This window comes from Natrix helvetica (assembly GCF_964273705.1).
Source record: "Natrix helvetica genome assembly, chromosome: 5".
Lineage (NCBI taxonomy): Eukaryota > Metazoa > Chordata > Lepidosauria > Squamata > Natricidae > Natrix > Natrix helvetica.
Genome location: NC_138551.1, coordinates 143,772,564 through 143,789,646, shown reverse-complemented (window position 1 = coordinate 143,789,646; position 17,083 = coordinate 143,772,564). Strand labels below are relative to the sequence as shown.

The 17,083-nt window shown below is 44.0% G+C and overlaps 1 protein-coding gene across 5 annotated transcripts in view; it reads left to right on the top strand.

The window, feature by feature from the left end:
• Positions 1 to 230: 230 nt before the first annotated feature.
• ARHGEF10L (Rho guanine nucleotide exchange factor 10 like) overlaps positions 231 to 17,083 on the top strand; it is a 128,233-nt gene continuing 111,380 nt past the window's right edge. For 2 of the 5 annotated variants that reach the window (XM_081954599.1, XM_081954598.1), the window contains exons 1-2: positions 233 to 326; positions 8,559 to 8,687. In XM_081954599.1, the coding sequence (XP_081810725.1) occupies positions 266 to 326; positions 8,559 to 8,687 (190 nt within the window). In that variant the 5' untranslated portion in view covers positions 233 to 265. Of the gene's footprint in view, positions 327 to 8,558; positions 8,688 to 17,083 lie in introns of all 5 variants that reach the window. The other 3 variants (XM_081954601.1, XM_081954600.1, XM_081954605.1) reach the window with 2 other exon arrangements.

The window sequence follows — 17,083 nt, the reverse complement described above, 5'->3', positions numbered from 1 at the left end:
GTGCACGCTTTTTTGGCACAGCAAAGGGGGAAGGCGGGAGGAAGCAGGAGTGGCAATGCTTAGGCACCCCCACCCCCAGGGCAAAAGAAAAAATTTGCAAACTTCAGAGATTTCGCAGAATTCTTCGGGAAGGTTTCCCATCCATCCTGTTGAAATTGAGTAAGTGGTTTTTAAAAAGGGCACATGGAAAAGTTTATTTCAATCCCACCCCTCTTCTTTTGGAGGAGCTTGCACCGCTGGCCACATCTGCAAACCCACTGGACAAATGTCCGCCTCCTTCCCGGTCCCGAGATCGAGGCCTTGTTGGGCCCACAGACAGGTGCTAGGTGAGTATTCCCACAGAACCAGTTAAAACCAGTTGCGGGAGGGATGCTGGGAAGAGGAGAGAGAGAGTGCCTTTCGCTAAAATGTGCAAATAAGCATTCAGCCTCCGTTGTAGAAGTCCCTGGGGGATCCTTCACCTGAGTTCAAAGATAATGATGCATTTTGGGTTGCGGAGAAGCTGTCTCAACTTGTCTTAATTGCCTAAGACGCCTCTTGGGTGTGTCGGGAGTCTCTTTTTTTTTGCTCCAGGCGTGAAGTGAAATTCGGCTTTTCATGGGGAAAACTTGCATTAAATAATTGCTTAGATCAGGTCTGGTCTGATTTTACAGATTTCTCCACCCTGTCCTAACTTGGCCTTCTGTATGCCAGGCAGTCCTCAATTTACAGCCACGGTTGAGGACAAAAAAGTCTGTGGCTAAGTGAGAGATTTGTTAAGTGAGTTTTCCTCCAGAATAGAATAGAATAGAATTCAGAATAGAATGGAATAGAATAGAATTCAGAATAGAATAGAAAAGAATTCAGAGTAGAATAGAATAGAATATCAGAATAAAGAATAGATTAGAATTCAGAATAGAATAGAAAAGAATTCAGAATAGAATAGGAAAGAATTCAGAATAGAATAGAATATCAGAATAAAGAATAGAATAGAATAGAATTAAGAATAGAATGGAATAGAATAGAATTCAGAATAGAATAGAAAAGAATTCAGAGTAGAATAGAATAGAATATCAGAATAAAGAATAGAATAGAATTCAGAATAGAATGGAATAGAAAAGAATTCAGAATAGAATAGAATATCAGAATAAAGAATAGAATAGAATAGAATTAAGAATAGAATGGAATAGAATAGAATTCAGAATAGAATAGAAAAGAATTCAGAATAGAATAGAAAAGAATTCAGAATAGAATAGAATATCAGAATAAAGAATAGAATAGAATAGAATTAAGAATAGAATGGAATAGAATAGAATTCAGAATAGAATAGAAAAGAATTCAGAATAGAATAGAATAGAATATCAGAATAAAGAATAGAATAGAATAGAATTCAGAATAGAATAGAAAAGAATTCAGAATAGAATAGAAAAGAATTCAGAATAGAATAGAATATCAGAATAAAGAATAGAATAGAATTAAGAATAGAATGGAATAGAATAGAATTCAGAATAGAATAGAAAAGAATTCAGAATAGAATAGAATATCAGAATAAAGAATAGAATAGACTAGAATTCGGAATAGAACAGAATACGGAATGGAATGGAATAGAATAACATAGCTGGAAGGGGCCTTGGAGGTCTTCTAGTCCAACCCCCTGCCTAGGCAGGAAACCCTATACCGTTTCAGACAGATGGCTATCCAACATCTTCTTAAAGACTTCCAGTGTTGGGGCATTCACAACTTCTGGAGGCAACTTCTGTTCCACTGATTCATTGTTCTAACTGTCAGGAAGTTTCTCCTCAGTTCTAAGTTGCTTCTCTCCTTGATTAGTTTCCACCCATTGCTTCTTGTTCTACACTCAGGTGCCTTGGAGAATAGTTTGACTCCCTCTTCTTTGGAGCAGATCCTGAGATATTGGAAGACTGCTATCATGTCTCCCCTAGTCCTTCTTTTCAGTAACTAGACATACCCAGTTCCTGCAACCGTTCTTCATACGTTTTAGTCTCCAGTCCCCTCATCATCTTTGTTGCTCTTCTCTGCACTCTTTCTAGAGTCTCCACATCTTTTTTACATCGTGGCGACCAAAACTGAATGCCGTATTCCAAGTGTGGCCTTACCAAGGCATTATAAAGTGGTATGAACTCTTCACGTGATCTTGATTCTATCCCTCTGTTTATGCAGCCTAGAACTGTGTTGTGTTTACGAACTTTCTGGCCACAGTTGCTAAGTGAATTGCTGCCTTTGTTAAGTTAATCACACAGTCGTTGAGCGAATCTGGCTTCCCCCACTGAGTTTGCTGGCCAGAAGGTCGCAAAAGGGGATACGTCACTCCAGGACATTGCGACGGTTATAAATATGAACCAATTGCCGAGCGTCTGAACTTTGTTCATATGACCCGGGGGGGGGGGGGAGGCTGCTATGGACGTAAGTGTGAAAAATGGTCCTACATCATTTTTTTTCAGTGCCGTCGCGAATTCCAAATGGTCCCTAAATGAACCTTTGTAAGTCGAGGACTGTTTGCGGGTTAGATTGACAAAGTAGAGTCAGATACTTTGATGCAGAATTCATTTAATTACCATTCAATGTTACAACAGCACTGAAAATAGTGACTTACGACTGGTTTTTCTCAAGTAGCAAACTTTGCAACATCCCCGTGGTCATGTGATCAAAATTCAGATGCTTGGCAACTGGTTCGATTTATGACGGTTGCAGGGCTACCTGTAGTTGGACAATACAGGTAAGTCCTCGACTTGCAGCACTTCATTTAGTGACCAAAGTTACAACATCACTGGAAAAAAAGTGACTGATGGCCGTTTTTTCACACTTACGCCCGTCAGCGTTCCCACAGTCATGTGATTTACATTTGACAACGGACTCACAATTATGACGGTCGCAGGGATCCCCTTTTGCAACAACCCAAGTCAAAGGGGAAGCCAGCTTCACTTAACAACTGGGTGACTAATTTGTCAACTGCTGTGATTCACTTAACAACTCTTCAAGAAAGGCTGTAAAAATGGGGCAAAGCTCACTTAACAAATGTCTCACTTCGCAACAGAAATGTTGGGCTCAATTTTGGTCATAATTTGAGAACTATCTGACTCAGAACACAACATTTTTACACTAGCAGATGATTTGGTCATTAAATTCAGCGTTGGTGTGGAATTCTGGGAGTCGAAGTCCATGTTTTAAGATGGGGAATTCTGGGAGTCGAAGTCCATGTTTTAAGCTGGGGAATTCTGGGAGTCGAAATCCATGTTTTAAGCTGGGGAATTCTGGGAGTCGAAGTCCATGTTTTAAGCTGGGGAATTCTGGGAGTCGAAGTCCATGTTTTAAGCTGGGGAATTCTGGGAGTCGAAGTCCATGTTTAAAGCTTGGGAATTCTGGGAGTCAAAGTCCATGTTTTAAGCTGGGGAATTCTGGGAGTTGAAGTCCATACATCTTAAAAGTTGCCAAGTTTGAAAACACAGGTAAAAACTCAGCTCTCTGGAGAAGTTTTGAATGCTGGGAAAGATGGAATGGGAGTTGAAGTCCATGTTTTAAGATGGGGAATTCTGGGAATTGAAGTCCATGTTTAAAGCTTGGGAATTCTGGGAGTTGAAGTCCATGTTTTAAGCTGGGGAATTCTGGGAGTCGAAGCCATGTTTTAAGCTGGGGAATTCTGGGAGCTGAAGTCCATGTTTTAAGCTGAGGAATTCTGGGAGTCAAAGTCCATACATCTTTAAAGTTGCCAAGTTTGAAAACACAGGTGAAAACTCATCTCTCTGGAGAAGTTTTGAATGCTGGGAAAGATGGAAGGAAAGAGAAGGAAAAGGTGACCTAATCCACCAATTCATTCCACATTTCAGTTTTAATTGAAGAAAAACTTTTTTCAGTTTAGTTTTTCTTTTTATTACATTTGCCAACGATGGAAAGGATTGCAAAACAAGCACTGGAGGGTCCTTCCCCTTCTTTTCATAGTTCAGACTTACAGCTTTTCATTTCATAATGCAACACCTACATTTGAAGACGAGGTAAATACATGGCAAATTTTGCAGTCATTAAAAAAAATACATATCCCCCTCCCTCTAGGTCTAGGACAGAGCTCAGCAATCTGTGGCTCTGGAGCCACATGTGGCTCTTTCATCCCTCTGCTGCGGCTCCCTGAAGGGGACCGCAGCTGGCGCTGACCTGAGTCTGGTGCTGAGGAGTCTCCTGCGCAGCGCAGCCTGCTACTCACTTCTCAGTGGCGGCCGCAGAAGGAGTTGCTGTCCCCGCCGCCGTGATCCCGGCCCAGGAGGGTATTTTGCTTGCACGTGCAAGAGAGAGATGAAAGAGAAAAGGGGAGAAAGAGAACTGAAAGAGAGCTGGAAGGAGGGAATGGGAGAGAGGAAAAATAGAGGGAAACAAATTAGAAAGAGAAGGGAGAGAGGGAGAGAGAAATCAAAGAGAGCTGAAGGGAGAGAATGGGAGAGAGGGAAAATAGAGGGAAACAAATTAGAGAGAGAAGGGAGAGAGAAACGAAAGAGAGCTGAAGGGAGAGAATGAGAGAGAGAGAAAAGAGAGGGAAACAGATCAGGGGGAAAGAAAGGAAGAGAAAAGAAAGAAAGAAACTTACTTTCTCAGACCTATGACGAAAGCAATGGCAAGCTAGATCTCTTGCCAAGAAAACTGCAGCTTGCCAGGAGGCACAAATTGGAAGCAAGTCTGATTTTAAAAAAATAATAATAACAAGAGATGACAAAAAAAAATTACATCTGAAAATAAGATTATTTATAATTTTGGGTAACGTATTATATTGTCAAACTCAAAAGAAATCTATCTATATATATATATATATTAAGAGTTCCCTATGAAAAGATTACAGAGAAGCCATGTCCTACAATTAATAACTTTATTTTGGATTTGCTATCGCGTTCAATGAGAAAGAAAGAAAAAGAAAGAGGGAAAGGGAAGGGAAGGAAGGAAGGAAGGAAGAAGAGAAAGGGAGAGGAAAAATAGAGAAAAACAGAAATGTGAGGGAGGGGGAGAGAAGAGAGAGAGAGACACCCTATTCCCACAGAAAACACTGACCCATGAAACCTGGGTAGGCGTGTCTGGGGGGGGCGGGGATGTCATGTGACTGGGGGGAGGAGTGATGTTGAGTTGGCCACACCCACCCAGGTTTTGTGGCTCCCGGTGTTTTCTGTGGGAAACGGATCCAAATGTTTGAATGTTTAAGATTGCTGACCACTAGGAGAACCTTTCTGCACCGCTCCCCAACCACCAGCAGGGGGCACCCAGGCCCTTTCTCTTCCTGTAAGTGAAACCAGATTTGATTCCTCCGCCTCCCGCTCAAAAATATATATATATTATTAACAGCGTGACACATTTTTTATGAAAGATCCTGAAGCATTACCGGAAGGCTTTCGTCATCTCGGGCTGGCAGAAGACGAGACTTGTGCTGAGTTGACTTAACTTTTTTTTGGGGGGGGGGAATTCACCGAAATCCCTTTTTCAGGCCGGAAATGATCAGTAATTTTGCAAGAATAGATGTTTCGCACCCCTGGCTTTGCTTTTTTTTGCAGAAAGGCCTAAAATTCATCCAAGGGGGGATTTCCAGACTGCAAAAAAACAGTCTTTTTTTTTTTTGTTCTCGTGTGTGTGAATTCCAGCCACATGGCTGGATCTGATTCTGATGCTCTCCAAAGTCTTGTCTATCCCACCCTTAAGATATAAGTAAAGGTTCCTTTCGCACATATGTGCTAGTTGTTCCCGACTCTAGGGGGCAGTGCTCATCTCCTTTTCAAAGCTGAAGAGCCAGCGCTGTCCGAAGACGTCTCTGTGGTCATGTGGCCGGCATGACTCAAAGCCGAAGGTGCATGGAACGCTGTTACCTTCTCACCAAAGGTGGTCCCTATTTTTCTACTTGCATTTTTATGTGCTTTCGAACAGCTAGGTTTGTAGAAGATGGGATAAGTCACGGGAGCTCCCTCCGTCACGTGGCGCTAGGGATTCGAACCACCGAACTGCTGACCTTTCTGATCGACAAGCTCAGCGTCTTAGCCACTGAGCCCCTGCATCCTTTATCCCACCCTTAATCATTGCCCAAATTGTTTGGACTGCAACTCCCATCATGCACCAACTTGCAAGAGGGGAGCTCAGGTGGAGCAAATTTGTCACTAAATGCCTTTCAGGAATGCCGTGCAAGAAAGAAAAAAAGAAAAACAAATCCTTGAAAAGTCTTTACAACTTTTCAAGGAGGACTTCCTCGTATTTCTTCGTGAGCTTGGATTGCAGGATCACGGCTGTATTTCGAATTGAGGAAGTCTGGAGGAGAAGTCCTTGATTCCGAAGAAAATCGTGACATCATCGGTTCCTCAACTTTTGCTTTAGGAGAACGACTTAAATTTAGAATCGAGACAGCCTGAACAAGTTCTCTTGGGCGTTAAAACTGAACCCTTCCCTCCTCCTGAGTGTGCAGTTTTGGTGAAGAAAATTCAATCTTTTCCTAGATGGACTCAAACGTCAACTTTCTGCTTTGTAGAAATCTCAAGGACCAAGTCAGATTAAAACTGATGAGGCTTGTGTTGGAGAAGAGCAGAATTTATTTTTGGCAACGTCTGCTATTTCTGTACGGGGACACGGTGGCTCAGTGGCTAAGACGCTGAGTGTTTTGATCAGAAAGGTCGGCAGTTCAGCAGTTCGAATCCCTAGCGCTGCGTAACAAAGTGAGTTCCCGTGAATTGTCCCAGGTTCGGCCAACCTAGCAGTTCGAAAACATGCAAGTAGAAAAATAGGGACCACGTTTGGTGGGAAGGGAACAGCGTTCCGTGCTCCTTCGGCGTTGAGTCATGCCATCCACATGACCACAGAGACGTCTTCGGACAGCACTGGTTCTTCGGCTTTGAAACAGAGATGAACAGCGCCCCCTAGAGTCGGGAACGAGTAGCACATAGTATGTGCCAGGAGAACCTTGACCTTAGCTATTTCTGCCTTCCCATATCTGGTTTTCACTCTGATCCTAAAAGTCCCCCACCAGTGATGGTATTCAGCCAGTTTACACCGGTTTTGGCGAACTAGTAGGGGCAACTTGCAAGTGACGCCACCCCGACACTATTTAGCCGCATTTTCGAAGCCGTGCGCGTGCGTGCAAGCCACATGTGTGAAACAGCACATTTGCGGAAGGCCACACACATTTTCAGTGCATGGCGAAAAATGATGTCAAACGCACCTCCGATCCCCACCTCTAAGCAGATGAGAATATACAGGTTGCCCTCGGCTTACTGTGTTTCCCCGAAAATAAAGCCGGGTCTTATTTTCTTTTTGACCCCCGAAATAAGCGCTTGGCCTTATTTTGGGGGGAAGATCTTATCATTTTTGAGTTTGATGGAGAGAGACACAGATTTAATACATCTAACTGAGGAACTAATTCTATCTGGATTTTGGGGGGAAGATAGATTGGCTTTGGAGATTGGACTTATTGTACTCAATCAATCAGCAACTGAAGAGAGAGTCAAGCTATTCTCCAAAGCCCCTGAAGGAAGGACAAGAAGCAACGGATGGAAATTAATCAAGAAGAGAAGCAATCTAGAACTAAGGAGAAATTTCCTGACAGAACAATGAATCAGTGGAACAACTTGCCTCCAGAAGTTGTGAATGCCCCAACACTGGAAGTCTTTAAGAAGACGTTGGATAGCCATCTGTCTGAAACGGTATAGGGTTTCCTGCCTAGGCAGGGGGTTGGATTAGAAGACCTCCAAGGTCCCTTCCAACTCTGCTATTGTACTGTATTGTATTATATTGTAATAATGCCCAACCTGGAAAGTGAAGCGGGCGAAGAGAACTGATCCGAGATCGTAGCCTGTTCATCCCAACAAACTTGGGAAGCATTTTTTGCTCTTCCAGACCAAAGCAAGATAAGGCTATTGATTTTCAGATGGAGCCTTGTTAAACAATGACGGTAATTGCAATCAAATTGCAAAGAAGAGGGGAGCCCAGGTGTCATGGCGAGAGGGGAGGGGAGGGAGGGTCCAATCAGTTCTGGATGTCCTGATCAGCAGGGGCTTCCCCCACTATTCTGTCCCAAGAGCCTGAAGCAAACTCCTTGTCCCCGGCAAAAACCAAGCCCCTTGTTCTGACCCCCCTCCGTCCGGAAGCAATCTAGAACTAAGGAGAAATTTCCTGACAGTTAGAACAATGAATCAATGGAACAACTTTCCTCCAGAAGTTGTGAATGCTCCAACACTGGCAGTTTTTAAGAAGAGATTGAACAACTATTCTTCTGAAGTGGTGTAGGGTTTCCTGCCTAAGCAGGGGGTTGGACTACAAGACCTTCAAGGGCCCTCCCAACTCTGCCATTCAAGTTCTAATTGCAATAGGAATAAAATTCAGGGCAGGCAAGACTCCAAATGAGCACTAGGTGGCACTCGCGAGCCACTTTTTTTTCTCGGGGGGGGGGGGTGTCACATTGACTGTTTTGCAGAGCAAAACTCTTACATCAAAGCCTGACTTTGCAGAGGGTGGATCTTGGCCCTGGGGCGGCTGAGTCAGAGACAAGTTTCCTCCCAACAGGTGATAGGGGTAGAATTTAAGGGAAGTCACCTGTGCTGTTCCTTCCACAGATCTGCGCAGTTTTACCTGCCTCACCTGGTTTTCGGTCTCGGATGTGGAGAAGGACAGGACTCAGCGGTGGCTGCTACTCCGCACAAAGGCAACCGGATTACCTGAGGACGTAGAGAGTCAACAAACAGGTTTATTAATTCTTTTATTTTACATGTTTGATTCGAAGCCATGGGTCAGCGTGAACTCCGGAAAGAGTGCGATTCAATTTAGTTTCTTTTCTCTGGATTTCTTCCCTTCCCCTCTTAAAACAAAGTTCTACTTATAATCTGATCTCTGATTTCCCCCCACCCCCAACTCTGAATACCCAGGCAGAAAAGGAAATCATTTGAGCATAGACAGAGTGCATTTTCTCCCCCACCCATTCAGAAGTAGAGTTTTAGGTGCTCTTTCTGTGATATGAAACCTGAATAAGCTGCCTTGCATGGAATTAAAATATTATATTTGGCCCGGCGTTGCCTGCTCTGAAGCTCCCCAGGGATTCAATCACAAAAAAACAATTGTTTTTCTCCCAAATCCTAGATCCAGTTTCTGACTTTCTGCTTACCACGTCTGCAATGCCTCAGAGCTGTGCCTCTTTATAAAAAGGAAGTCATTGAAATATTTTAATATAATGTCATGTCTGAAGGATTTGTTAAAAGAAGTAGGTAAACTGTGACCTCACCTTATAAGGTGGAGCCGGGCCGTGGATTCGACATCAGCAGAGGAGACACATATTTATACCGCGAGGGCCCTCAGCCATGTTTTTTCATTTACCTCTCTACCCTCACCGCGTTAATATTAATAAATAGCTCGCAGAAAATACAGGTAGTCCTCAACTCAAAATTCATCATCGCCGTCTTTTAACGACCCCATAATCCCTCGCGGGATGGAGTCTTGGGCAACTGAGTGTTTACTGGCCAGATGCCGTTCCTGTTGCCAATGCGGAGTTTTGTTCGGCAGATACATTCTTATTGTGTCCAGAGAGAGAAATATCTGCTTCTACCTAGGATCGACCTCACAGCCTTCTGATTGTGAGGGGAGAGCTCCACCTCTAGGCCACCGTACCACTCCATCCACTCAACAATTGAGCCCCAAATTTTTGTCGCTAAGTGAGACGGCGGTTAAGTGAGTTTGGCCCCATTTTGCGAACTATCTTACCACCGTTGTTAAGCGAATCGCTTAAGCCGTCATGGGGTTAGGAACACAGTTGTGGGTCCCCCCCCCCATCGACTTTGCGTTCCAGAAGGTCGCAAAAGGGGATCACAGGATCCCGGGACACTGCAACCGTCATAAATATGAGTCGGTTGGCCAAGCATCTGAATTTTGATCCCCTGAGTGGCAACCGTCCTGTTAAAAAACTTTTTTTCCCCCAGTGCGGTCATTAAACGATGGTTGCAAGTTGAGGACTGTCTGTAAAACAGGTTTCCAAAAGGAAAGAAGAAATGTTTTACTGAATTACGCCCAGATTGTATCCTACCTGTGGTTGGGGAATGCACAGGTGGGCAGATTGGGAAAAATGGTGTCCCAACTCACAAAGAAAATAAGAAATCACAATGTAATCTGATAATTGATCATTTTCATGTCACTCTAACCTTTAGTGACACAATAGCCAGGACCAGCTACCCTAGCCAACAATTTTTCATAGGCCTTCCAGGTTTAATCCACCAACGGTAGCTTTCTCTTTTCAAACTTCGTTAGTTTTAGGGATTGAAATGGATCTGCGAAGCCAAAACGTTGCATTTTGTACTTATATTTCAGATCAGGGCTGACAATGTGCAAATGTACTTTTAGTTCTACATTTAGGCAACAAAAACGAAATGCACAGGGACAGTATAGGTTAGGGGAGTCCAAACTTGGGAACTTTAAGACTTGTGGACTTCAACTCCCAGAATGGCTGGGGAATTCTCGGAGTTGAAGTCCACAAGTCTTAAAGTTCCCAAGTTTGGACACCCCTGGTATAGGTGGTATCTTGCTTAATAGCAGTAACTGTGAGAGGGATCTTGGAGTCCTAGTGGACAACCATTTAAATATGACCCAGCCATGTACAGCAGCTGCCAAAAAAGCCAACCCAGTTCTAGGCTGCATCAACAGAGGGATAGAATCAAGATCACGTGAAGTGTTAATACCACTTTATAATGCCTTGGTAAGGCCACACTTGGAATGCGGCATTCAGTTTTGGTCACCACGATGTAAAAAAGATGTGGAGACTCTAGAAAGAGTGCAGAGAAGAGCAACCAAGAGGATTAGGGGACTTGAGACTAAAACATAGGAAGAACGGTTGCAGGAACTGGGTATGTCTAGTTGAATGAAAAGAAGGACTAGGGGAGACATGATAGCATTGTTCCAATATCTCAGGGGTTGCCACAAAGAAGAGGGAGTCAAACTATTCTCCAAAGCACCTGAGAGCAGAACAAGAAGAAATGAGTGGAAACTAATCAAGGAGAGAAGCAACTTAGAACTGAGGAGAAATTTCCTGACTGTTAGAACAATTAATCAGTGGAACAGAAGTTGCCTCCAGAAGTTGTGAATGCCCCAACACTGGAAGTCTTTAAGAAGATGTTGGATAGCCATCTGTCTGAAACGGTATAGGGTTTCCTGCCTAGGCAGGGTGCTGGACTAGAGGACCTTCATGGTCCCTTTCAACTCTGCTATTGTATTGTACTTGAAAGAATGATGATTTATTGAAGAAAGGTTAAAATAAAAAACACCGAAATATTTCCTGAAAATAAGAGGTTTTATATTATTTTTTTGCTCCAAAAGATGCATTAGGCCTTATTTTCTGGTTAGGTCTTACTTTGGGGAAAATACAGTACTAAGCTGACGATCTTAACTGGAGCTTATTTTGGGGGTAGGACTTATATTACGAGCATCTTGAAAAATCATGCAATGGCTTATTTTCCAGTTGGGTCTTATGTTCGAGGAAACGGGGTAAAAAGAACAGAAAAGACCATGTTTAAACTGTCTCTTAAAAAAAACCTCCAACCCATAACACCTTCCCTAGTTAAATGCTGTTTGGTGTAACAGAGCGGTATTGGTTTCCCACCTCCCTTACGAAACAGGCCAAAAGAATTTCAAACTGTTAAAACTACTAAATCTACTTACAAATGGTTAGCCTGTCATTTCTAAGCTATGTTAATAACAAAGTAGTTAACAGGGGGAAAAAACCAACAATAATGAACCTATTATGTAAGAATATAAAAGTAATAAAGAGTGTGAACCATTATAGAAGAAAAGCGAAGCTGACGTTCCAAAAACCTCTGTTAACAAGCTGTTATTATAATCAACTTTTAGAAAATTTACTGCGACTTCAATCCCTAATCATTCCAAATGTTAACCTTAATTGGTCCTGGATCAAATATCCAAGATTGTTTCTTTACAGTATCTCTTTATAAAATAGAATAACGGAGTTGGAAGGGACCTTGGAGGTCTTCTAGTCCAACCCCCCTGCCTAGGCAGAAAACCCTATACCATTTCAGACAGATGGCTATCCAACATCTTCTTAAAGACTTCCAGTGTTGGGGCATTCACAACTTCTGGAGGCAACTTCTGTTCCACTGATTCATTTTTCTAACTGTCAGGAAATTTCTCCTCAGTTCTAAGTTGCTTCTCTCCTTGATTAGTTTCCACCCATTGCTTCTTGTCCTTCCTTCAGGGGCTTCGGAGAATAGCTTGACTCTCTCTTCAGTTGCTGATTGATTGAATACAATAAGTCCAATCTCCAAAGCCAATCTATCAAAAAATCCAGATAGATTTTCTTTCCTTAAAGAAAAATCATTTGCCACTTGCCGACTGAGAAATTTCTAAGCTATTGTTGTTGTTAGTTGCGAAGTTGTGTCCGACCCATCGCGACCCATGGACAACGTTCCTCCAGGCCTTCCTGTCCTCTACCATCCTCTGGAGTCCATTGAAGCTCACCCCAACTGCTTTGGAGACTCCATCCAGCCACCTCCTTCTCTGTCGTCCCCTTCTTCTTCTGCCCTCCATCGTTCCCAGCATGAGGCTCTTCTCCAGGGAGTCCTTCTTCCTTCTCATGAGGTGGCCAAAGTGTTTGAGTTTCCTCTTCAGGATCTGGCCTTCTAAAGAGCAGCCAGGGTTGATCTCCTTTAGGACTGACCGGTTGGATGGCCTTGCAGTCCAAGGGACTCGCAGGAGTCTTCTCCATCACCAGAGTTCAAAGGCCTCCATTCTATGGCGCTCAGCCTTCCTTATGGTCCAACTTTCACAGTTGTCCATTGCAACTGGGAAAACCATCGCCTTGACTAAATGCACTTTTGTTGACACGGTGATGTTTCTGCTTTTTAGGATGCTGTCTAGATTTGCCATCGCTTTCCTCCCCAGGAGCAAGCCTCTTTTAATTTCTTGGCTGCAGTCCTCATCTGCGGGGACCTTGGAGCCCAGGAAAATAAAACGCTCCCTCCCTCCATTTCTTCCCCATCTATTTGCCAGAAGTTGAGAGGGCCGGATGCCATGATCTTAGTTTTCTTAATGTTGAGTTTCAAGCCAGCTTTTGCACTCTCCTCCTTCGCCCACATCAAGAGGCTCTTTTCTCTGCTATTATATACTGTAAAAGCACAGTGCAAAACGTCCGCGTGGCGTATAGCGTTGACTGTATAATTTCTGAGTCTATATTTCTCCCGAGTCCGTTTTTTTAGACAGTTTTTAAAATTAATCTCTGTTCTGTTGTGTATGGCTGTGTATGGTTTTTTTTATATATATATTTTGGTGTTTTGTATTTTTTTTTAATAAAATGAAAACAAAGAATGATGATTTATCGGGGTAGCCTTTCTTTTAGGATTTCTGTGAGTATCTTTTTGACAATCAATTGTCTCCAGGCCTAGATTTTAACAGCAACGTTGTGCTTTGGGGGTGTGATGCAAAAGTGAATTTCAACTGAGTTCAGCAAAAGGATATTTGCTCATTTCTTCCGAGAACTCACCTAGACTTAAATTGCTTTAAAAACATGTTTCTCTTTTAAAAAAAAAAAAAAAAAAGGGTGTCCTCTTGAAAAATAAACAAGTTGAAAAGTTGAAATATTAGATGGTCCAAGTCAGCAAATCCACTGAGTTAAAAAAAAAAACTAAAAAATGGGCCCGTTTTGTCTTTAAAACAGCCAAAAGATTAAAAATTCTACCAGTCCAACTTGTCCCTCAACGTAGCTTTTCGGTTAAGTATCCTCTGCCAGTGGTCACCAAGTGGTGGTTCGGCGAGAAAATTTTGGGGGTCCGCAGAAAAATTATTTGCAATTTTTATATTGCGCTAAATCAGAGGTCCTCAAACTATGGCCCCTGGGATGGATACATGCAATGAACGCTTGTGTTGCTGCAGAGAGTCTCTCCCTTCGGGGTCTTTTTGTGCGGGGCAGAAGGGGGTAGAAATTCCCACTTGGGGTCTGTTTCAGCCTCCTGGTGGGGGGCTTTGGGCGGAGGCTGGAGGGAAGAGGCGCTGGTGGAGAAGAGCCAGAGGGCCTCGTTCAAGTGGGATTGCATCACGGCCTGGAACTGGCTGACCATCTCAGCCCGCTGAGCCTCCAGGTGCCGGTCCCTGGCCTTGCACTCCCGCCGGTCTTCCCTCTGCTTGGAAAGCCTATGCTCCTAGTCCTCAGTGAGGTGCTTCTGCTGAGCCTCCTTCTCGGTCAGATCCAAATTGAACTGAGCTGTTTTGCCAACTCTTTCTCCTGGTGTCTGCTTAGCTCCAACAACTGCTTCCTAATGGGACCGTAAAGAGCCCGTCCGGGCAGGGGAGGAGTGCCTGGGTGGGGAGGGGCGAGTAGAGGCCGGCGAGGCGCCCCTTGACGTGAGTGACATCAAGTTGGCCACGCCCACCCAGTCACATGACCACCTGGCCACGCCCACCCAGCCGGTCATTAAGGAGATCCTATTAGTGGGTCCGCAGGATTTAAAATTATGAATTTGGTGGTCCCTGAGGTCTGAAACGTTGGGGACCCCATGTCTTAGGTCATCCTTTGGCTACAAACCTGAAATGATGGTTTGTACAAACCACAATGGCTTTAAAAGACCGCCTGAGGCCTGCATATGATTCATAAAATGGTTGATTCCCTAAAGGAAAGTCGAATTAATTCTCCTGTTAATGTAGCAAATTCCTAGTTTTGCAAAGTTTTTAGGCGTGTATGATTTTAAGCTTACGCCTCTCCTTTTTCACCCCTCAAAACCTTCAGGAATTGGTAGCAGTTAAAACCGGCAAAGGGACCGAAACCGATCTGGTTTAAATCCTTAAGCCCATTAAGAGATTTTCACAAAAATGGAAGCTCTGATTTTTTATTTTCTGATTTTATTTTTTGCCGACACGTCGGATTAGCAAGTCGCGCACAAGGAGGTGCGACGATCCTGGTGCGATCGTTCCCTCTCGTTTCATCTGACAAAAAAAACCCTCCTTCCCTTCCATCTTAACGTTCGCACACAACTTCAGGTACACATAATCCACAACACGCCAACCAGGGGCTCAAAGACCTCAGCCTAATCCACTCCTTGATTAGGATTAACCGGCTGGGGTCTCAGAAAATTTTTCTGGAATCCCTCCTGATCTCCTCTTTGCTTAAAAGATAGCGATGAACTGGGATTTTTTTTTCTTTTTTTAAGTTAACAAACGCCACACAGCCCCTTCTGAAGTCGCTAGTCATTCTGCACCGTTGGTGATATTTGTAGATAATCTTATCACGCCAGCTGGTACTAATACTCATACGGATGGAAGGGGTGGGGAGTGAGGGGGAAATAGTTTTGAAGTGTCAAAAGAAGCTTAGAGGGGCTATTGGAACTGATGTGGGTTAAAAATTCACTTTAACTAGTCACCGTTAGCTAGATCTGTGCTTTTTTATAGTCCTTACAACTATTTCTTTAGTGAACACTTATGCTGATAATCCGCCGTTGGCCGGGTATTTATTTATTTATAGGGGGGGGGGGGAAATGTCCAGACCAAATGTAATTTCTAACGTTGGATTTTCCTCCTTACCAGAGGAAACCCCCTTGTGGAGTACTGTGAAGCCATTACCATGGCAACTCCACCACGCTGTACAGTAGAAGCCATTTTACGGCTGTACAGTAGAAGCCATTTGAAGGCACGGCAGGCTGTATCGTAACAGAACACACACCCCGAGGGGTGTTAGGGGTGCCTTACCATGGCTGCTCCGCTGCGCTGTACAGTAGAAGCCATTTTGCGGCTATACAGTAGAAGCCATTTGAAGGCACGACAGGCTGTATCGTAACAGAACACACACCCCGAGGGGTGTTAGGGGTGCCTTACCATGGCAACTCCGCTGCGCTGTACAGTAGAAGCCATTTTACGGCTGTACAGTAGAAGCCATTTGAAGGCACGACAGGCTGCATCGTAACAGAACGCACATCCCGAGGGGTGTTAGGGGTGCCTTACTCCCACAGTATTTTTCTCTACAGGGTAAGTCATCTGGGTACCAAGTTTGGTTGCAATTGATCGAGGCGTTCCAGAGTTATGCTGGAACAGACACACACACACACAGTTGTGTGTGTGTGTGTGTGTGTGTGTGTGTGTGTGTGTGTGATCAAAATTCAGATGCATGGCAATTGACTCGAATTTATGATGGTTTCTGTGTCCTGGGGCCATGGGGTTTTTTGTGACCTCCTAACAAGCGAAGCCAATGGGGAAGCAAGGCTCGCTTAACAACCGTGTGACTGACTTAACAACTGCAGTGATTCACTTAACAACTGTGGCAGGGAAGGTTGCAACATGGGGCAGATCTTAACAAACGTCTCGCTTAACAACAGAAATTCTGGGGTTGTCGCGTTCGTAAGTTGAAGGCTGTCTGTATTCAGGCGTTCATATTGTTTGATTGTGCTGTTGTAAACCATCCGGGGGCTAAGACGCTGAGCTTGCCGATCAGAAAGGTCGGCCATTCGGCGGTTCGAATCCCGAGCGCCGCGTAACAGAGTGAGCTCCCGTGACTTGTCCCAGCTTCTGCCAACCTAGCAGTTCGAAAGCACGTTAAAAAATGCAAGTAGAAAAATAGGGACCGCCTTTGGTGGGAAGGGAACAGGGTTCCGTGCACCTTCGGCATTGAGTCATGCCGGCCACATGACCACGGAGACGTCTTCGGACAGCGCTGGCTCTTCGGCTTTGAAACAGAGATGAGCACCGCCCCCTAGAGTCGGGAACGACTGGCACATATGTGCAAGGGGAACCTTTATTTTTAAACCACCCAGAGTCCCTTAGGTGAGATGGGCAAAATAGAAATTCTGTAAATAAATAAAATCAATTGCAAGGTGAGAGCAATCTCCATCAGGTTTATCTTGCCAGGCTCCTAAGAGTTTAAGGGTTTAGCAAACTTGCGTAAAGTAGCAGCTGTCCTGCGCTTCTGAACTCCAGACAGGAAGAATACCTGGAAAGTCATTATGTCAATTTGTGTTTTATCTCGCCAATAAATATTAGACTTCCTTCTTGGCAGGCGTTGTCTGTCCAAGCGCAGGGAAGCTGCAAAGTGTTTCAGGACACGGAATCCGTGGCTGGTCTGAATTGCGATGAGTATAAAAAGTCCTTTTCAGGCAGGAGGAGTTTGATA